The sequence below is a fragment of the Aotus nancymaae genome, unplaced genomic scaffold (genome assembly GCF_030222135.1).
Source record: "Aotus nancymaae isolate 86718 unplaced genomic scaffold, 86718_ANA_hifiasm-v0.15.2.pri h1tg000016l, whole genome shotgun sequence".
NCBI lineage: Eukaryota > Metazoa > Chordata > Mammalia > Primates > Aotidae > Aotus > Aotus nancymaae.
Window position 1 is genome coordinate 34,954,622 of NW_026988428.1, and position 22,421 is coordinate 34,977,042.

The window sequence follows — 22,421 nt, forward strand, 5'->3', positions numbered from 1 at the left end:
ATGAAGCGAGTCCAGCTCTTGGTGCTCCAAAGAGAATATTCTATTTTTCCATCGCAAAATGTTTCTATTGTTAACATTAATTCCTAACTGACCTAATTAGTTTTATAACGAAGCTGGAGAAGCATCCTTTTTCTAACAAGTAACTGAATTGTGGCCTGCCAAGACAGAGTAGCACACCATTCTTTTGAATATTTCTTTAATATTACATTTAAATATTCTCTTTAAATACAGCATTATCACAATGTAAAGAACCTAAAGGGGAAAAAAATTGTTTTCAGAGAACCAGACAAGCTTTGGATTCACACTGAAACTACTACCTGTGTACAGTATGTGAGAAAGGAAATTGGAAAATAATAAACGTTGTGTTAAGAGTCATTTCTTTTATCTAGGCCTAGACTGGCACTGAAGCTATCTGCTTCTATGACCAGAGGCCTAGCTTTCCTAGCAACCATGAGCAAGAATTCTGTCCAACTCAGGTAGCACCAGAAGTGAGATGGACTAGGTTGTAGAAGCCTTTTGCTTGACAAGACAGTTAATGCTCAATGTTAATATTTAGCATTGGAAAGTTTGGGATCAGTGTGAGTCACAATTGTAGAGTTAATGAAGGGGATGGACTTAGATGAAGAAACTACAGGTTTTCAGAAACATCAAATATCTTGTGGGTTGGCAATGAGCTTAATAATTACAGATTCATACTCCTGGTCTGATCTGAAAAGCTAATGTGTTCCTCATTGTGCAGCTGGAATCTACTTCCTAGATTAAACTGGAGCCTTCCTGCAGAGGCAGTGTGCAGACCTTACCCTCCCTTTCCAGCACAAACTTTGAAAAACATTATTATTATTATTTTTTTGAGATGGAGTTTTGCTCTCGTTACCCAGGCTGGAGTGCAATGGCACGATCTCGGCTCACCGCAACCTCCGCCTCCTGGGTTCAGGCAATTCTCCTGCCTCAGCCTCCTGAGTAGCTGGGATTACAGGCACGCACCACTGTGCCCAGCTAATTTTTTGTATCTTTAGTAGAGACGGGGTTTCACCATGTTGACCAGGATGGTCTCGATCTCTTGACCTCGTGATCCACCCACCTCAGCCTCCCAAAGTGCTGGGATTACAGGCGTGAGCCACCGCGCCCGGCCCTGAAAAAGATTATTTTCTCCATAAAGCCAAATTCCCAATTAAGCTTTGTTTGAGGGTACCAGTCTAATGTCGGGGAGTATAGATCAGTTCTGGAGAGTTTCTAGATCTAAGGTACTTAAGACTCTCAACTCTGTTTCACGAGGCTAGGGGATGGGGAGAGATAAGGACCTATGTACTTACGTCCCCTCCAAACATAAAACCAAGCAAAAACTGGAATGAATAGGAAAGGCAGAATGAACTAAAAGATCTATGTGTATTAAATACAAATCCTTTCAGGCTCAGAGTTTAGAGACTTTGGGGGTGAAATGCTGCTGCGACATACATGATGGTTTCTGTAGGACTCCAGGGCCTTAATAAATCCCACCAGAAAAGGCTTTATGAGCAAGGTAAGTAGAAGTAGCGTCTCTCCCCCGCCCCCTACAACACACAGTTTTTCACTTCTTTTGTGGTGAAAAAATAAACCATACCAGCAGAAGTGAAGTATGGGATAAAGGATGCTTGAGAGGAACAGTTTTGCTCCCTACTCCCTCCGTTTTAGAGCAGAGACAAAGATCACTATGCTAATAAAAGGAATCAGTGGTGTTCAGTGGGGGAGATCTTAGAACATAGGATGAATAGGAACTGTATTCCCAACAGAGGTAAGAACTGAATCAAACTGAATGAGTTCCATTCTATACACTTCAAAGGTTATAATTAGAACTTGAAGCCTTTGGAATCTAGGAGTTTCATGTGGCATTTAAGAACTGGTTTGGTTTCAAATTTTTACATAACATCAAGATGGAGGGGTCCAATAAATATTTGCAATTCTTGGAATTGAACTGGAACAGTGTAAGAACTCTCCAACCGGGTATGTCGAAGGACCATGAAGGTAGATATGGGAAAAAAGAACAAAAACTGGTTGGTGACTTTTAACATGGCCACATCCTACATTCCATTAAAGCTCAGATCTCACAAAGAGGGAAAAACCTGGGTGAAAAAACAAGCACAGCACAAATAAGTCATCTTTCCAGGTAGCAAGCAGCCTGTTCCCACTGCCTCCTTTGGCCACAGTTAATGTTCCACACAGGCCTCCTGTGGGATGGGTGAGCTCCAGCCTAAAGCTGCCTGACAGTGCTAGTGTCAGACACGTACAGAAGGCTCAGGCTCTTTGTACCACATCTCCAGCCAATCCAGCTTTTTTTCTCCAAAGGAAAAAGGATGGAGGGAAAAAAAGACACATAGACAAGTTGAACTCTAGTACTTAAGAACGTGGAAGAAGCAATTCAAGTTACAGACCCGGAATCCCCAGTGTGGGGAACAGGTCAGAGAACACCAAACATGTCAAATATTAACTTATTCACCAAATAGGGGATTGAAGGACGCCAGGTTAAATTTTTGTAAATCCTGGAGATTTTGTACAGAAGCAGAGACCCTTCCACTCCCTCCTCCCTAGACTTAACCAGGTGACTTTCCAGTTGAAGTATTACGACACACCAAAATGGGATATCAGAATAACCACTGAGAAAAACGAGCTTGTACTCTGCTGGGGCTTGGGAAAGAAGGGGCTTTGCCATGCTCTTCAAATCTCGTGTTCTGGTCCCTACAGAAAGAATAGCTGCTTGAGTCACCCAGCTTCTCCTGTGAGATCCTAGTTCTTTGTTCCAGCGGCCCAGAAAGCTCAGTGTTCAGCACTATGCAGCCTTCTCTGCCTCAAGACTATCCCCAGGTCAAGCTGGGGCTGGTCTCCTTGGTACTGTTTCCCTTTTAAAAAATACTCAAACAATCCTTTCCCACCCATTCCCCAAAAACCCCAATAATAACATGGGAGCAGCAGCTGCTTCTACAGTTTTGTTTTGAAATGGCGTTAGATAAAATAAGGGAATAAATAGAGAATGGGTAAGAGGCAGGACCTCCAGGACCTGTCACACTGCCAGAGGGAGTTCTAACGAAGACTCTTCAGGGGGCCGATCCTCATTCTGCTGAGACGTCTTCACCACCCCACAGCCCTCTTCATTGTCTGTGCGGAAGGGGAGGTTTGAGGGAGACCAGGCAGGGCGGAAGTCTTCATTTTCAGGCTCCTCAGTGTTACAATCTTCGGGCAATAGCGCTTCTAGGGTGGGTGTTTTCCCCACCTCTGATTTACAGAGGGCAGCTGGGTCTGTGGAGCTACAAGCCACCAGTGAGGTAACAGGGAGAGAGAAGACATTCAGATCCTTCTCCTTTGGGAAAGAGGCTGAGCCTTCTTCTGTACCAGGCTCTCCTTTCACTCCCAAGACTGGCCTCTGCTCCACTTGATAATAGACCAGGGGCCCACTGTTCAAGTAGGATGGGCTGTTCACCGTTGAGGCAGTTGGGTGGTCTGAGTTCTCAGTAAAACATAGGACAGAGGAGCCCGGGGGTAGCTGAGCCTGGATGAGAATGGGGGCTGTAAGGCCTGGGCACAGCTCTTCGGGGACAGCCAGGGGCTCCTCCAAGATGCACACGCCCAGGCTCTCAATGCTCGAGTCCAGGCTGGCACTAGAGCCGCTGGAATCTTCTTCTGCCTTGAGCCGCTCCAGTTCCTCTGCACTCTGCAGGTGCATCACTGCTGTCTCATTCTCAGCAATGAACTCCTGGAAGTCCTGGGTCTCAGAGCCCCGTGCTCCAGCCAGGCTGCAACTGGCAGTGGGGGAAGGCTCCTCATCTGGGGCTGCTGGGCGGCTCACCTGTCGCTTGTTCTCCAGCTCCAGCTTCATAATGGTGTGGAGGTAATGAGTCCGGACCCGGATTGGATTAAATTCAATGCGCCCAGCCATGTTCCCACAGCCATCCCGGGAGCAGCCACATGGAAAGGACATGCGATCCACCTGACGGGGGGACAAGGAGGTGGGGGTAAGATGAGATCAACAGTCCTAACAGTGGAGATAGGAGACATTAGCGGGCAAACAGGCAGTTGGGATTTGAGGTCTCCTTATAAGAAGAAAAGCAACCAATTCAAAGCATAACATGCAGTGTGAGCTAACAGAACACTAGATGGTAGTTATCAGACCACTTGCATTTCAATTCCAGCTCAGCCATTAATTAGTGGTGTGACCTCAAGAGAATCATTTATCTCTCTAGGGCTTTGTTTCCTTTTCTAAATAAAAAGTAGATAAAAATCACATCACAGGGTCCTTCCAGTTAGAGTCCAGAGATACTTCTCTGAATGCTGACTGTTCTCACAGAGGAAATTTATGTACCTCAGAGATTTTCAGAACTTACCTGGTTCACTGAGACAAAAGGCTGGACCCAAGCCTACGGCCTTCTGCAATGACAGGCATGGGAGAGTGAGTGGAAGATCTTGCTACTTCAAAAAAATACACTCTGGGGAAACTAAGCAAATGTGCCTTAGTTTGCTAAGGTGCTAGAATGCAGGTTCAAACACTGGCCAGTTTTTTAACTACCTGCTTTATTTTCCCTGAGGGTTGACTAGTTTAGTTCTGAAGCAGTTGCCAAGATAATTAACTTACAGACCAGGGAAATCTGGAAAGAAGATGCTTTCTACCTCCTTATCACTTTCGTATTCCAAACAGGAAAAACACATAAACCAAAAATAAAAGGAAAAATTAAAACCACAAGTAAGCAGATAAGCACGTACAAATCACAATTTTTTTTTTTTTTTTTTTTTAAGAAATCTCCACTCCAGTTATACCACTTTTTTCCCCTTTGGAGATAGGGTCTTGCTCTGTTGCCCAGGCTGGAGTGCAGTGGCACCATCATGGCTCACTGCAGCCTGGAGCAATCCTAGGCTCAAGTGACCTTCCCACCTCAGCCTCTTGAGTAGCTAGAACTACAGGCATGCTGCATCTAGCTAACTCTAACATTTTTTGTAGAGACAGGGTCTCACTATGTTGCCCAGGCTAGCATCAAACTCCTGGGCTCAAGCAATCCTTCCAGCCCAGCCTCCCAAACTGCTGGTTACAGGTGTGAGCCACCATGCCAGGCCCAGTTGCATCAATTCTTAGGACTGTTCTCAGGTGTGTATGTAACAGAAGAACTCAGTATGGGACTTTAGTCTGAAAAGCAGTGTTTGGCCAGATCTACTACAGCTATCTGTTACCAATCTAAAAACAAAGAAAGGATGGGTTAGGAGAAAACCAACCACAAGGACTCAGCATTACACCCTCAGTAATCAAGTTCCAGATAAATTTCATTCTTTGGGATGGTATTACTATTTTCAGCTGAAAATTTTAGCTGAAATGTGTCTTAAACTGTCCCCCATCAGAAGGCCAACAAGGGGCCAGGCATGGTGGCTCACCCCTGTAATCCCAGCACTTCAGGAGGCCGAGGCAGGCCGATCACCTGAGGTCAGGAGTTCCAGACCATCCTGGCCAAGACAATGAAACCTTGTCTCTACTAAAAATGCAAAAATTAGCCAGGCATGGTGGTGTGCACCTGCAGTCCCATCTGCTTGGGAGGCTAAGGTGGGAGAATTCCTTGAACTCGGGAGGCGGAGGTTGTAGTGAGCCAAGATCTTGCTACTGCACTCCAGCCGATGCAACAGAATGAGACTCCATCTCAAAAAAAAAAGTAGGGGGGGCGAACAAGAGAGATACGTTCTCTTTCAGAAAACTGTGGTTTTAAGCTCTGCTAGGCCAGGTGTGATTCTGAATTATATAGCTCTGAAAACTATTTTGATTCTTCAAAATTGGAGTAAAGGTACTAAGTGTTCACAGATACAATCTGTAGGCCTACCTCATTTCTCTGCTTCTTTTTTGAGACGGTGTCTTGCTCTGTTGCCCCGGCTGGAGTGTAGTGCCATGATCACAGCTCACTGCAACCTATGCCTCCAGGCTCAAGTGATCCTCCTCCCATCTCAGCCTCCTAAGTAGCTGGGACTACAGGCCACCACGCCTAGCTAATTTTTGTATTTTTTGTAGAGATGGGGTTTAGCCATGTTGCCTGGACTGGTCTTGAACTCCTGGGAAGCAATCTGCCTGCCCGCCTCGGCTTCCCAAAGTGCTGGGATTATAGGTGTGAGCCATAGCACCCAGCCCTGCTTCCTTTTATCTCAAGGGATCAGTCAGTATTTAGGGAACAGTTACTAAATGTTAAATGTACTAACTTCTCTTCATCCCTTTGCTAACAGCTGCTTATTATCACCTCTGAGAAATGAAACAAAGATAAGAGATACCTCCCACAGCCTAAGAATCCTGTCATGCTTGTTTTCTTTTAAAAAAAAGAAAATTTTGTTTTCAAGAGACAGGGTCTCTGTCACCCAGGCTGGAGTGCACTGTTGTAAACTCAGCTCACTGCACCCTTAACCTCCTGGACTCAAGAGATCCTCCTACCTCAGCCTCCCGAGTAGCCAGGATTAGAGGCGTGAGCCACTGTCCCTGGCCATGTTCTCTTCGCTTACTCTGTTGATGGAGGAGGGTTGTGGAACTGGGAGTGTTCACAGCCATAGGAAATCCATCCCTGAATGGGCCTGCCATGTTCAGTGGCACCCACACCTCACCCTGCTGACCCAGGTGTAGATATACTATCTCAGGCCAACTTGGACTGACCTGGCATTTAATCCCAGCCTGGCTGCAGGCACACGCTTCTGGGTCACAATATAGTCGGCAGTCACAACCACATTCTTCCCGAGACAAGCGGATGGCTCGAAGTTCTTGCTTCTCTTCAGCATCAATGCGGTGGACCCCAGAAGCCCTCAGCAGGGCCCGTCGCCGTTTGGTGGGCAAAGGCTGCAGGAAGAAGTAATCATCCACCTCCACATTTTCCACATCAATATCTTCATCTGATACATCATCCAGTGTCAGGCCATCAGCCTCCACCGACTCCACCGTCCCATTCTTGGTCAGCTGCCAAGAGACAGGAAAGGTTAGCCTCATAGGCATGAGTGGCATGCACCTCCTCAGAGTGACCATCCCAGAGCCTTGAACTTTCTGCAGTCTTGGGCATATCTGCTGTCCAAAACAATGGCAGCTACTAGCACATGTGGCTACTGAGCACTAGAAATGCGGCAACTGGAAAACTGTCATTTTTTTTGAGAAAAGAGTCTGACAGTCATCCAGGCGGAAGTACAGTGCTGCAATCTTGGCTCGCTGCAACCTCTGCCTCCTGGGTTTAAGCGATTCTCCTGCCTCCCAAGTAGCTGGGATTACAGGCCTGACCCACCACACCTGGTTAATTTTTTCTATTTTTAGTAGAGATGGGGTTTCACTGTGTTGGCCAGGCTAGTCTTGAACTCCTGGCCTCAAGTGATCCACACACCTTGGCCTCCCAAAGTGCTGGGGTCCTCTGTGCCAGCCCAATTTACATAATTTTAATTGAATGGCCATATGTGACTTCTGGCTACTATATTCACTAGCACAGGTCAAAAGAATTAATCCAGAATGGGAAGACAGGAAATCTCATATAGCATCACCTTTCTGGGTCCAAGCTTCTCAAAAACCTGTCTCATCTTCCCTCCTACACAAAAATCTATTTCCACAAACATATCCTCCATTTCCAGACATGTGTCCCCTAATTTATGCTCACTTGCCTTCTTTTTTATTTTTTTAGGATAGGGTTTCACCATGATGGCCAGCCTGGTCTTGAACTCCTGACCTCAGGTGATCCACCCACCTTGGCCTCCGAAAGTGCTAGGATTACAGGCGTGAGCCACCGTGCCCGGCCTCACTTGCCTTCTAACACAGAGAGGAAAAGGTGTATGAATGACTGGATGATCCTTGGATATACAGAAAAATGCGAAACACTCTTCAACTTGCACCCATTGAATGCAAAACTACCTTCTTGAAAAAAAGCGTACATTAAAGTGTAGTAAAAGGCTACCAGATCTTAATCAATGAACTCGAATCCTCACAGTGTGAACAATTACCTGTGCATGTACTAAAGAGCTTCACTTTACTGTAAGGAGAAAAAGCAAATATATTAACAGGTATTAAAGAAAGCCCTTAGCCGAGAAGAAATGTATTCCTTCTCCTTTCTAATCCTTTTTATTTTTTTTTTGAGACAGGGTCTCACTATGTTGCTCAGGATGGAGTACAGTGCATGATCTCCGCTCACTGCAACCTCCGGCTCCTGGGTTCCAGTGATTCTCCTGCCTCAGCCCCCTGAGTAGCTGGATAACAGGTGCCCACCACCACGCCCGGCTGATTTTTGTATTTTTAGTAGAGACAGGGTTTCACCATGTTGGCCAGGCTGGTCTCGAACTCCCGACCCCAAGTAATCTACCCGCCTTGGCCTCCCAAAGTGCTACAATTACAGGTATGACCCACTGCACCAGGCCTAATCCTTTTTTATTTAACTTCAAAGAAAAGCTGTATGTGAGGAAAGGTGGTATAAATAATACTGCACGTACTATCTATAGGCAGAAATCTGGGTTTTCTGGGCTGGGATCGATGGAGAGCCAAGAAAGGGAGTCTCGGTGGAAGGACAGATTGAAGACAAGCCGTGGCTGAAAGAGTTCTGAAAACTCACTAGAGAATTCAAGTAAAGAAAATGAGGCCTCATAATCTCTGGGGCTCTGGAAGCTGCTAGCAGGATGAAAGCCATGTGACTGGAGTCTTTGGTTGATTTCATCAGACAACCACAGACTAGAGCTGGTAAAGGAACAACTCCTGGGAGAGATGTGATGCAATGGACTTGGGTAATCAGCTACACACCTGGTTTGTTTGTTTGTTTGTGGGGGAGGTGGTAGAGAAATGAAGAGCAGTAAAGTGGGGCTTTTGGAGGTTCCCTGGTCAGTTATTTCAGTACTCGGCAGGCCAACTACAAGGGCCTTTCTGTTGACCTCAGGATTGCTCCTGTCTAGTCTCCAGGGTTGATCTCCCCCTAAATATCCCTCCTCCTACTATCCTCTCGTAGGCAAGGGATTAAAGATGTAACAGAAGGAAACTCATGTAGATATAAGAATTTAAATATCAGGATAGAAGTGGCATTTCAAATCAGTGAGAAAAGAGTTTTCTAGTCTTTAAATGGTATTAGAACAACTGGATATTTTCTGGGGGAAAAAAAACTCTCAATTTACACTATTCATGATAATGAATTCCATATGGGTAATAGGCCAAAATACAAAAAATGAAATTAAAATATTAGAAAAATTATAGTTAAATCACGCCTGTAATCCCAGCACTTTGGGAGGCCAAGGTGGGTGGATCACGAGGCCAGGAGATCAAGACCATCCTGGCTAACACAGTGAAACCCTGTCTCTACTAAAAAATACAAGAAATTAACCAGGCATGGTGGTGGGTGCCTGTAATCCCAGCTACTCAGGAGGCTGAGGCAGGAGAATCACTTGAATCCAGGAGGTCGAGGTTGCAGGAAGTCAAGATAGTGCCATCACACTCCAGCATGGGTGACAGAGCAAGACTCCATCTAAAAAAAAAAAAAAAATTATAGCTAACTAAAGTTGCAGAACACCAAGCAGCTGCTGAAACAACCCTAAAGGAAAACAAACATTAGATGGTACATGAGACATGAGAGATGCAGAATGTACATTTTTGAAACCAACTGCCTCCCTTATAGAGGGCTAAAAAATAGGCCTGGTGCAGTGGCACATGACTGTTATTCCAGCACCTTTGAGAGACTAAGGTGGAATAATCACTTGAGGCCAGGAGTTCAAGACCAGTGTGGGCAACAGAACAAAGACCCTGTCTCTACAAAAATGACAAAAATTGGCCGGACGCGGTGGCTCACTCCTGTAATCCTAGCGCTTTGGGAGGCCGAGGCAGGTGGATCACTTGAGGCCAGGAGTTTGAGACCAGCCTGGCCAACATGGCAAAACCTCGTCTCTACTAAAAATAAAAACTTAGCCAGAGTACATGCCTGTAATCTCAGCTGAGGAAGACTGAGGAACAAGAATCACTTGAACCTAGGAGGTGGAGGTTGCAGTTAACTGAGATCATGCCACTGCACTCCAGCCTGGGCAACAGAGTAAGACCTTGTCTCAAAAAAAACCCAAAAACCCTACAAAAATTAAGCGGGTGTGGTGGTGGTGCAGCCGTAGTCATAGCTATTTGGGAGGCTGAGGCAGGAGGACTGCTTGAAGCCAGAAGTTTGAAGGTATAATGAGCTATAATCAGGCCTCTGCACTCCAGCCTGGGTGACAGAGTGAGACCCTGTCTCAAGAAAAAAAATTCTAAGAAAAGAATAAACTAGGTCAGGTAAAAAAGCCTGATGCAGTGGCCCACACTGGTTGTCCCAACTACTTGGGAGGCTTAAGTGGGAGGATCACTTGAGCCCAGGAGTTTGAGACTAGCCTGGACAACAAGACCCCATCTTTAAAAAAACAAAATAATGTATCAGATGTTACCACTGCTGGTACTCACTAAACATCCTGCTAACAAGTAGAGATCCTGTATCTGACTTGGGTTTGCCTGGCTTTGTCCCTAGAATTCCTGTAAGTGGAGAACACAGAACAGGATGGTATACTGTTTTGACAGATCATTCCTCTGCCAAAGAGTTTTCTTCTAGGGAAAGGAAGGAATGTCTTCATTGCAACTGATGAGAACAGTGTTTGTTTGCCCAGCTGTTGCTACAGCAGCTGGAAGGTTAGAGGGTCAGTGATGAAATTCCTCAGGCAGAGGAAAGAGAAGCCTGAATGTCATCCTATAGTGAGAAAAACAGGTGTAGGGCTTTAGGAATAGTCTGAGGGAAGTTGACATACAGCTCTCAGAGAAAGAAAGGAATGAGGTGCTCTGGTTAGCCTACATCCTCTGCCACCAGATCTCTAACTCTACCACATTCTAATATGTCTCTCTCATGACTCTGCAAATAATGGAGCTGCCTGTTTTAATATGGGTCAGCATGCTTTGAGCTCCAAAGAAACCTGGCCAGGCTTAAACCAGTGTTCTTCAAATTTGGAATCAGGAACTCTGGGGGAAATTTTTGAGAACTAGTAAAGCTATGGCTGTGGGAATACCCAACACTGCTAAGATAAAAATGGGTGGCTACGAAGAGCCATTGAAGAGCTGGTGCTGTATCAGGTGGCAGACACAGTATTATACGAGTCTAAATAACTATTTGATAATGCTGTTTGCACCTACAAGATTATCACTTAAGGGTGACAGGAGTTATAGAAACAGCAGGATCCTTTCAGAAATATCCAAAACCTGTTCTATGCATCCAGACAAGGGACAATCATTTGACCAGAAACTGAAAATCGTGCTTCCTTGGGTTCCAGTGTGACAGACCTGAATGCCTTCAGGTATTCACATTTTAAACTTAAAAAAACTATTTTTGGGGTTGGGCATGGTGGCTCATGCCTGTAAGCCCAGCACTTTGGGAGGCCGAGGGGGAAGACCACTTGAGCCCAGGAGTTGAGACCAACCTGGGCAACATTGCAAGACCCCATTACTATTAAAAAAAAATACTAGCCAGGTGTGGTGTGGTCCCCAGGTATGTGGAGGCTGAAATGGCAGATGGCTTAAGGCCAGGAGTTCAAGGCTGCAGTGAGCTATGATTGCACCACTGCACTCCAGCCTGGGTGACAGAGACCCTGTCTCAAAAAAAATAATAATAATAAATAATAATAATTTAAAAATTGAGGGAGGCAGTGGTGATTTGGGAGGGGGAAATTCTAGGGAAGCCATTTTGCTATACCTCATAGACTCCCCTGCCAGATAAAAAGAATGGAGTCTTGGACTGAGATTTGATTCCAAATCTGAGATTTTTCATTAGAAAGGGTAGAATCTCTATGTCCCAAGGACAACAGTCAAATTAAAAAATAATAATAATAAGTTGGGTGCAGTGGCTCATGCCTGGAATCTCAGCACTTTGGGTGGCTGAGACAGGTGGATCACTTGAGACCAGGAGTTCAAGACCAGCCTGGCCAACATGGCAAAACCCTGTCTGTACTAAAAATACAAAACTAGAAGGGTGCACACCTGTAATCCCATCTACTCAGGAGAAATTGCTTGAACCTGAGAGGCAGAGGTTGCAGTGAGCTGAGATCATGCCAGTGCACTCCAGCCTGGGCAAGACAGCAAGACTCTGTCTCAAAAAAAAAAAAAAAAAATACAACTCAATCAACCAATGAACCTAAATGGTTTCCCACATGGGCAGCAGCACATCCCAGACCCCTTAGGCACCTTCATTTTCTTGGCATGGAGTTTCTCTTCCTTCAGGTGCTCACGCAGAATCTCTCGATGGTTTACCTCCTGTTCTTGGGCAAACTCACAGAGTGTGTAGCTCCGTACAGAGTTATGGCGCTGAGCCATGCCCAAAGAGCTACCACCCTGGCTGGGCACGCTGGTGAAACCCTGGCGCCGGGCAAAGTAGTATACAGTCACCTGGTCAAAGCGTACATTCTTCCTCCGCAGCTGCTTCTGCCGCTTCAGGATGGATGTGGCTGAGAAGGGAGCACAGAGAGACGTTTATTTTTATTATTATTATTTTATTTATTTATTTATTTTTTTGAGACAGAGTTTCGCTCTGTTGCCCAGGCTGGAGTGCAGTGGCGCCATCTTGGCTCACTGCAGCCTCTGCCTCCCAAGTAGCTGGGATTACAGGTGTGTGCCACCACACCCAGCTAATTTTTGTATTTTATTAGAGACAGGGTTTCACAATGTTGGCCAGGCTAGTCTCAAACTCCCAACCTCAGGTGATCTGCCTGCTTCAGCCTTCCAAAGTGCTGCGATTACAGGCATGAGCCACCGCACCCAGCCAAGAGATGTTTTATTAACTCAGGGATGACCTGTTTGGGGAGCTTCTTCTTTCTCATCCATCTAGGCTCTCGACTCTTCTCTAAATATGCTCCCTATGCCTAGAGAACTGTCTAATATCTTCAAATCCTAAATGCTCTGTTGGACGGGACCTTGAACCTCAGCTGGTTCATACCACTGCCTCCAGACTGACTATACCTAAACAAATGACCACAAAATCCATTTTTAGACGTCACCTGGGAAGAGGATCTCCAGGTAATCTTTTGTGGATGTGACAATCTATAGCTTTACTCTCTAATACCGCAGCTACTAGCCACATGTGGCAATTTGAGCTAATTAAAATTAAATAAAATTTAAAATTCAGCTCCTCAATTATACTAACCACATTTCTTTATTTTCTTTTTTCCTCTGAGACAGGGTCTTACTCTGTCACTCAGGCTAGAGTCCAGTAGCATAATCATGGCTCACTGCAGCCTCAACCTCCTGGGCTCAAGTGATCCACCTGTCTCAGCCCCATCAAGTCATGCTCCCACCTTAGCCCTCAGAGTAGCTGGGACTATAGGTGTGTGCCACCACACTCAGCTAATTTTTGTATTTTTTGTAGAGACAGGGTTTCGCCATGTTGCCCAGACTGGTCTCGTACTCCTGAGTTCAAGTGACCTACCGACCTCAACTTCCCAAAGTGCTGAGATTACAGGCGCGAGCCACTGCGCCCAGCCACTAACCACATTTCAAGTGCTCAATAGCCACATATAGCAACTGGCTACAGTTGGACAATGGAGATACAGAACTTTTTCTTTTTTTTGAGACAGTCTCACTCTGTCACCCAGGCTGGAGTGCAATAGCGTGATCCTGGCTCACTGCAACCTCTGCCTCCTGGGTTCAAGTGATACTCTTGTCTCAGAGTAGCTGGGATTACAGGTGACCGCCACCACACCTGGCTAATTTTTTTTTGTATTTTTAATAGAGATGGGGTTTCACCATGTTGGCCAGGCTGGTTTTGAACTCCTGACCTCAGGTGATCTGCCTGCCTCGGCCTCCCAAAGTGCTGGGATAACAGGCGTGAGCCACTGCACCTGACCAGAACATTTCTATTATAATAGAAAATTCCACTGGACAGCACCCATCTATAGCAGGGGACAATAAACTGTCAAGTGCCAGACAGTAACTATTTTAGGCTCTACAGGCCATGAGGTCTCTGTTGCAATAAATTAAACTCTGCCGCTGTAGCATGAAAGCCATCAGAGACAATGGGTATGACTGCGTTCCAATAAAACTTTATTTTATTTATTTATTTATGTTTGAGATGGAGTTTTGCTCTTGTTGCCCAGGCTAGAGTGCAATGACACGATCTTGGCTCACCACAACCTCTTCCTACCAGGTTCAAGCAATTCTCCTGCTTCAGCCTCCCAAAGTAGCTAGGATTATAAGCATGCACCACCACGCCCGGCTAATTTTGTATTTTTAGTAGAGATGGGGTTTCACCATGTTGGTCAGGCTTGTCTCAAACTCCCAACTTCAGGTGATCCACCTGCCTCAGCCTCCCAAAGTGCTGGATTACAGGCATGAGCCACTGAGCCCAGCGGTTCCAAAAAACTTTATTTACAAAACATGCATTGGGCTAGATTTAGCCCATGGGCATATATAGTATCAGAAGTTCTTTCCAAGAACTACTTAAGCTGTAAGAATTAAGAAATCTTGGCAGGGCATGGTGGCTTATGCCTGTGATCCCTGCACTTTGGGAGGCCGAGGCAGGTGGATCACCTGAGGTCAGGAGTTGGAGACCAACCTACCACATGATGAAACCCTGTATCTACTAAAAATACAAAAAATCAGCCGGGCATGGTGGCAGGTGCCTGTAATCCAAGCTACTCGAAAGGCCTGAGTCAGGAGAATCACTTGAACCTGGCAGGTGGAGGTTGCAGTGAGCTGAGATCGCATCACACACTTCAGCCTGGGCAATAAGAGCGAAACTCCGTCTCAAAAAAAAAAAAAAAAAAAAAAAAGAATTAAGAAATCTGGATTTGCCCCAGTTGTCCAAGCAGCAAGCATTTATATTCTGCTACAACTACAATTTCCTGGAACTCTCTGGGACTCTAGCGGGGGCAGGGTAGAGTCCTGGACTCCTTCTTCAATCTAATTTAACCCATTCTGGGAACCAGCAAACCACAACAGAAGTAAAATCAGCTAGAATAAATCAGACTTTAACCTACGGTATTAAAGAAATTAGGTCCTCCAAAGAGCAAGGAAAGATGATGATTAAAGGCAAATTCCCAAGCTACATAGAAGCTGTCTCAAGCTGCCATGGGTTCTGATGCTTAGGGAATGTGGGTATAGGCAGGGAGGGAGCAGCTTACTCACGTGTGAAGCTGGCAGTGGTAGGAGGATTGAGGCTGTCGCAGCTGTCAGCACTATCACTGCTAGAGATCTCATCATCTGAGTTGGAAAGTGATGAGCCCACATCCACATCATCAAACTTCCTCTTGAGACCCGAGCCCGTGAATGCATCCATTGGTTTCAAAGGGGTTTCCTTGGGGAGCCCACCAAGCTGGCCCCAAAGCCCCTGTTCACCACCAGCTAGCCAGGTACATTAGGATTCTGCCCAGGGGAAAAAAGGAATCAACATTTCTGTCCACAGACAGACCCCTCCCAAGTCTATACACACAGGTCACTGAAGGAAGAAAGCACCTGACTTAGCGCTGATGTCTGATTTCTCAAGATTACGTCATTTCTCTACTAACTCTGACCAACATTCTCCTACTTCTGTTTCCCTTCAGCCCCTCCAGTCTCAATCACTCTTAGAATAATGAGCTGGGTGGCAGCAGCACCTTTCCCAGTGGAGGGAAAGCCTCTGCTTCCAATTCAGCTGAGGTCTAGGCTTCATTAGCCCAGGAATCACAGTAGCTGCTCTTCTGATCACAGGAAAGCTCTCCAAGGGACCAGTGAGAAGAACTTGAGATCAAAAGCACAATTATCACTGCTGCTTGTTTGATTAGCAAAAAAAAGGAAAGAAAGAAAAGCAGAATTAGGCTTTGCCTAAACCAAGACTAGACCCAATTATTTATTTGTTTTAGAGACAGGGTCTCACTATGTTGCCCAGGCTGGTCTTGAACACTCGGGCTCAAGCAATCCTCCTGCCTCAGCCTCCAGAGTAGCTGGGACTACAAGCATGCAACACTGCACCCGGCTAGACCCATTTATTTTTCCTAGTGATAATAAGGCCTGGCATTTCCCAAAGTGCATATCTTATGGATATTAATAGCTTTTACATGGAAATAGGACTGCTGTGTCAAAAGGGTTTAGAAAATTGCCTACAGTGGAACTTCTTAGAGGCTTTACATATACTAATAAAGATGGTGAAGCCTGAGAACACAGAATGCAGTGTTTCTACAAACCTGATTGTGGAACCCACTGTTTCCAAGTTACTTTAGGGTGTAGATAATGCTTAGAGTACACTGTGGGAAATACTGCTCTATGCTCTCAATTTTGAAGGACATTAGCAATCAGGGAAACCCTTTACCCAGACCTTCACAAGTGTAAAGTGTCTCACCAGGCTTCTATAAAGGTCAAATTTAGTACCAAGGAATGGACCCAAGATTAGAATCTGCATGGCTCCAAAACCCAGAATCTTTCCCAGCCTCATACTGCTCCATAAAATAGGGCTCATCTGGTCTGTTACCATCCTCTGTGCAAGGACATCGTAGCTTTACAATCTTTGCCCTCTATAAAGAAATCAGCAAGGGGAAAACAAATAGCAAGAGAAGTAACCATTTATTCTGGTTCTATCAATATGGCAAGCAGTGTTGTTTTCAACACGTCTTCATACCAAGGAGTCTGAGATAGTCCATTTCTTAGGTACAGATCTTTTTATTTCGTCTTTGGATTTAAGTTCCAGAAGGACACAAATCTGCTCAGCACAAATGCTGTCAGAGCTGGAGCCATGTGTGATGAGATACGAACCCTCCCCTGCCTCAGTAATGCCAGAACCTCCCCAGACTATGATCTCACTAGTTGCTAATTATGCAGCAGGAATAACAACACTGCCCAGAGCGACAGGGCTGCATTACTGCAGAGCAGCTACCCAGAATATACTGTGGTGTCAAGAGATGCTTGCTACAGAGCTGTTTTTCTGGACTGTGTCTGTTGGAAGCAATTTGCCTGCTCTTGGATCAGCTCTACAAAGTCAAGCAGACCTAATAAGTACTTTAGAGAAGATATTTCCTAATCTATCCAGATTGCATCAAATTCTGCATTCAAGTCACAAGATGTACCTAAGAAACCTCAGCCATCAGAAGTCTCAGACAAGCACATTCCTGAAATAAATTTGGCCAGGAAAGAAAAAAAAGAATAAAGTATTTGATAAAAATTGTAATTAAATTTAAAAATGAGCCCAAAGTATCAGTTCAGTTCTTCAGGTTACTGATCTTACCATCAGAGGTCACATTCTTAGGGCATGGTAACAAAGGAGGGAGTCAAGGGCTTTTTATGGGTTAAGATTTTAGCTGGGTTTAAAGCTACCTATCAACAAACACATTTCTCATTCCATTCTATTGTAGGGGGAGGAGGAACCCCTTGTGATCGAATACTTATGTGGGTGGGATTTTTTAAAGAGATAGAATAACGTTGCCCACTGAATTTAATTTTGCCTCCCCACTTAATCAGCTACACGATAAATCAGCCTGAGCTAAAAATCTGCTTTTTCAGAGGGTTTTAGGCACTGAGTTTTAACTGAGCTTCAGTTAGTGCTGCTACTAGAAAAGTGGCTTTTGGCCAGGCACAATGGCTCACACCTATAATCCCAGTACTTTGGGAGGCTGAGGGAGATAGACCGCTTGAGTCCAGGAGCTAGAGACCAGCCTGGGCAGCATTGCAAAACCCCATCTCTGTAAAAAATACAAAAATTAGTGGGGCATGGTGGTGTGCGCCTGTAGTCCCTGCTACTTGGGAGGCTGAGGTGGGAGGATCGCTTGAGCCCAAGAAGTCGAGGCTTGCAGTGAGCTGTGATTGTGCCACTGCCCTCTAGCCTGGGCAACAGGGCGAGACCTTATCAAAAAAAAAAAAAAAAAAAGGAGCTAGCTAGCTTTTTCCTTGACCTGGAAACACTCAAGGATGTATGACTAGAAATAAATGTACACTCCTGTTCTTTCCTCAGGTGTCCCTGGGCTTCTAGTAGTGTTTCCTTTGAATATTTCTCTTTAAGCCCCATATGAACTTGGGTCTGCTCTGAAATCATCTTTATTACTAGAACTCTCCATGGTCAGCAGGGCATGGTGGCTCACACCTGTAATCCCAGCACTTTGGGAGGCTGAGGCGGGCGGATCACCTAAGGTCAGGAGTTCAAGACCAGCCTGGCCAACATGGTGAAACCCCCATCTCTACTAAAAATAAAAAATTAGACGGGTGTGGTGGTGGGTGCCTGTAATCCCAGCTACTCGGGAGGCTGAGGCAGGAGAATCACTTGAACCTGGGAGGCAGAGGTTGCAGTGAGCCAGGATCACACCACTGCACTCCAGCTTGGGCGACAGAGAGAGACTCATCTAAAAAAAAATGGAATTCTCCATGGTCTTAACCCTCAGGAGTATCAGTTCTCTTCAGGTTACTTTTTGTGAACTTGGATGCAGCAAGGATTGCTCGCTGCTTGTTCTATTCTCCTCCTCTCTTTTTCTACTTCTGGAATAGTGGTTTCTGGGCAATGATAGGAGGTAGGTAAGAAAGAAGAAAAAAGATGTGACACCTAGGAGAAAAGTTATTTTCCTTAAGCTGTCTGAAAACTGGAACCTATGGCTATTTGTGTAAATAACATGTATATAATGACTATGATCAAACTCTTCCATTCACGTGGATGGAACTCAGTAAAATCCTCAAGGAGACTCCGTTGCTCTCTTCACCCTACCCAGGCTCTGTTAGCAGCACTTCCTCTGACATTGGCTCCATTACTTTTTACTTTCTTTTTTTTTTTCCGCTGCTCCTTCTGTATCTTTTTCACTTTCTTTTTTCTTTTCTTTTTTTTTTTTTACGTTGCTGCTCCATTATTTTTTAAAAAAGAAAAAAGGTCTATTATGTCCTGACAACCAACAGAAGATTAAATTTCAACCTGGCTCCCCTTGTCCAACTCTCTGATGTGAACTTGACTTTTAGATAAAAGATGTTCATTGGGCACCAAGAACAAACCTCCTGTTCACTTCCATAGTGCCCCGAAGAAATCCTTCTTTGGGAGGCTGAGGCAGGAGGATTGCTTGTGGCCAGGAGTGCAAAACCAACTTGGCCAACATAGAGAGACCCTGTCTCTGTATTTTAAAAAAATTGGCCCAGTGCGGTGGGGCACATGCCTGTAGGCCCAGCACTTTGGGAGGCCAAGGTGGGCAGATCACTTGAGGCCAGGAGTTCAAGACCAATCTGGCCAACATGGCAAAACCCCCCCTCTACTAAAAATACAAAAATTAGCTGGGCATGGTGGTGTGTGCCTGCCATCCCAGCTACTCGGGAGGCTAAGGTGGGGGTATTGCTTGAACCCAGGAAGCAGAGGTTGCAGTGAGCTGAGATCGTGCCACTGCACTCCAGCCTAGGTGACAGGCCAGACCCTGTCTCAAAAATAAAAAACAAATAATAATAATTTTAAATAATTTTTTTAAAAAAGAAATCTTTCTTTGCAATAGTAACAATTAAAATAGTTTCCATACTTTCCAATTCATCAAATCAATCTTTCAAACTACAACTAGAAATCAGTCATTCCTACCTCTCTAACCTAATCATTGGTAGAGGATCAATGCCTGTGTTTAAGAGAGAAACTTGTAAGTTTTAGAGCCTGGGAATGCAGGTAAAAACTGACAGTTAACTGTCAAAATGACCAACTCAACAAATGCTTTTGGAGAAAACAACGCAACCCTCTATAAAAGCTTTTAAATCGCAGTGAAATTAAAGGTCAGCTGACACTTTCTGGCTACATGTCTTGTGGTCTTTTCTCAAAGGTTTCTGGCTGAACATTTCCCAATGGTATATGAAACAGTTAAGATCCACAGCATAGAAGACATTAGGTTAGCATCGTATAAACAGGTCTACCAGCATATGTGTATTTTAGTACTAGATCTAATTTTTTTTCAGCCCTACAAGGACTCCTATAATCACTAAAACAAACAAAATTTTTTAAAATCTAGTATATGTGAGACCAGCAAGAGGGACTGGCCCAAGCAAAATTTTCTAGAAAAATGTATTTGCAAAGTTTAGGTAATACAAGTTTCTTTCTCAAATGAGTCCAAAATAATAAGCTACATCTCACACGGAGTAAGCCTCTCCACTCTACTGGAACCCAACCTTTTGCTAAAGGTCAAGAAACCAAAATCTCTAGTAAGATGGTCAGGGCTGCCATCTGTAGCTGGGTTGGAGGAAGGAAGGGTTGTTGCTGTGTTATGATAAACCTGAATAAAATGTCCTGTCCTGTTTCTCCTTTTACAAGATAGTGTGGTTGATTCTCAAATACTATAAATTTGATGGATCCATGTGTCTTTGTGATCACCAGGATCATGAACTTATAGAGCACTCAAATGAAAACCCTCCATTTAAGCTAGGTATTTAAAGAAAGCCGTCCCCACTCCCCATTCACTAACCCAAGGTTAGAATTTGGCTTTCCATGCCTAAACTACCATCGTGTGGAAGAGAGGAGATCTTTGTGGGAACTGGAACATGATGCTGCATTAACTCTCAAGGATATGCAGTCATTTATCACACCGGCACAACCAACATCCTGGCTTTGGAGATTTACAAAACAGAAAGCCAGGAAAGAAAAAATCGGAACTATGGATTTACCTTGAACTGAAAACTGCAGGACAAGGGGACAGTATTGTCTTTTGGGGATAACTTCTAGCATTTGATACTGAAGAACAGTTAGTGTGTCACACTGCCACTCTCAACCCCTTTAAAAGGATGAATCAAGACCGCAGCACTAAAAGGGACGGGTAGCAGTTGGCTGCGTGTTGGGCCTATGAAAAAAGATCAAGCTAGCAACCAGGGGAAGCGATGCTTTCCTTTTCCTACACGACGCCAGAAATATGGGAAACATCAGGAACCGGAGCGAAGGAACATGTCAAGTCACCAGTTCCCTTTAATGAACACGCCTGCGGAACCCTTCAGCTCTCGGCCCACTTTCCTCTGATTCCTTCCCGCTCATTCCAATCCTCTGCAGCCCCTACCCAGCCTTCCTCATCCCTTCCTGCCTGCTACTCACAAATTCCCAACCACTCCTCCCACATTTTCCTCTGTTCCCCCTCCCCTTCCTTCACTTTCCTCCATCCTACATCATTCTCCACTCCATTCCGAACTCAATCCTCATCCGCAATCCTGCAGGCTTCCAAGCCTCCCATCGGTCTCCCTAGAGCTGCCCCCGCAGTCCGGGCCCGCGTCCTGAGTGCCCCTCGCTCCCACGCCTCTTCCCGACGCCGTTCCTTCCCAACGGCACCTGATCTCCCTGCCCCCCGACCGCTCCCGTCCGAGCCTCTCATTTCTGACCCCTCCATCCGCACGGCTCTGGGCTTGACCACTCCTCCACGGCCGCCCGAGGGCCGATCCCGAGAAAGGACGAGGCGGCACCCTCCGCCCCGCACCCCCAGGCCCATTACCGGCCCCGCCGCAGCTGCCTCCTCCCTTGATGGTCTCTGCCGCCCCCGCTGCCGCCGTCGCCCTACCCCGGGTGGGAAGAAGGGAGGAGCGAGCGAGTCCCGGGCCCCGCGGCGATGGCCCGGGAGCTCCCGGGGAGGCAGGGCGGGGAGGGAAGGCGGTGGGTAGCCCGGCCGGCAAGAGGGCCGGGCGGCTCCGGCAACTCGGGCGCCCCCAACAGCAGACGCCCAGAACCGCCCGGGCTCCGGCTAACAATAGGCTCCGGCCGCAGCGCTCTGTCTCTTATAGGCGCCGGCACGTCCTGCCCTAGCCCCGGGGCGGGCTGGGAAATGGAGTCTATGTGCCGGCCCCACGCCCAGCGGCATGCCGGGAATTGTAGGCGGTGACTGCTGCAAAGCCGAAGCCGGCGGGCAAACCTGCCCCGGAGGCGGTAGCTCTGCTGCAACCTTTCAATGAGGGAAGAGAGGAGCTTCTCAACTACAGATCTTAGACAACTAAACGAATTCTCCTCCAAAGCTCCTCCAATTTTCCTTTCGCCGGGACCACACGCTCCTTGCTCATGGGGTCTTAGTCTTCAGCAATATGACTTATTGCAGCCTGCCCAAGTTATAAAGAACACAAGCAATATCTTGAGTTATATACTTGTATGAGGGACTGCTTTGAGTGTTTTCTTTAAAAAAAAAAATTTGCCATGATCTTCTCAACTTTGCAAACTATTCTATTTATTTATTTATTTAAATAGAAAGGGGGTTTTCATCGGGTTGCCCAGGCTGATCTTGCACTCCTGGGCTCAAGCTATCCGCCTGCCTGGGACTCCCAAAGTGCTAGTATTATACGCATGAGTCACTGCGCCCGTCCACAACCCAAGATGGAGTCTCGCTCTTTCGCCCAGGCTGGAGTGCAGTGGGGCAATCTTGGCTCACTGCAACCTCCGCCTCCCGGGTTCAAGCAATTCTGCCTCAGCCTCCCAAATAGCTGGGATTACAGGCGCCTGCCACCATGCCTGGCTAATTTTTGTATTTTTAGTGGAGACAGGGTTTCACCCTGTTGGTCAGGCTGGTCTCGAACTCCT

At 45.9% G+C, this 22,421-nt stretch overlaps 1 protein-coding gene across 2 annotated transcripts; it reads right to left on the reverse strand.

The window, feature by feature from the left end:
* Nucleotides 1-179: 179 nt before the first annotated feature.
* CSRNP2 (cysteine and serine rich nuclear protein 2) lies at nucleotides 180-21,411 on the reverse strand. Of its 2 annotated transcripts, XM_012450213.3 has the most exons (5): nucleotides 21,352-21,411; nucleotides 15,101-15,337; nucleotides 12,167-12,426; nucleotides 6,638-6,934; nucleotides 180-3,958 (listed from the first exon to the last, which is right to left on the reverse strand). In XM_012450213.3, the coding sequence occupies exons 2-5, from the start codon at nucleotides 15,249-15,251 to the stop codon at nucleotides 3,035-3,037; spliced, it is 1,632 nt and encodes a 543-aa protein (XP_012305636.1). In that variant the 5' UTR covers nucleotides 15,252-15,337; nucleotides 21,352-21,411; the 3' UTR covers nucleotides 180-3,034. The 2 variants fall into 2 exon arrangements, with proteins under 2 accessions (XP_012305636.1, XP_064233166.1); XM_064377096.1 differs by lacking the exon at nucleotides 21,352-21,411 and having other exon boundaries at nucleotides 15,101-17,385.
* Nucleotides 21,412-22,421: the final 1,010 nt, after the last annotated feature.

Bases quoted from the DNA above. Each gene is read 5' to 3' on its own strand.
- CSRNP2 (XM_012450213.3), bottom strand. From the start codon at position 15,251: ATGGATGCATTCACGGGCTCGGGTCTCAAGAGGAAGTTTGATGATGTG. The intron at 6,935-12,166 runs GTGCCTAAGGGG...GTCTCTTGGCAG, and splicing joins TCCATGCCAAGAAAATGAAG to CTGACCAAGAATGGGACGGT. The intron at 3,959-6,637 runs GTCAGTCCAAGT...TCCCCCCGTCAG, and splicing joins AGGCTGGGATTAAATGCCAG to GTGGATCGCATGTCCTTTCC.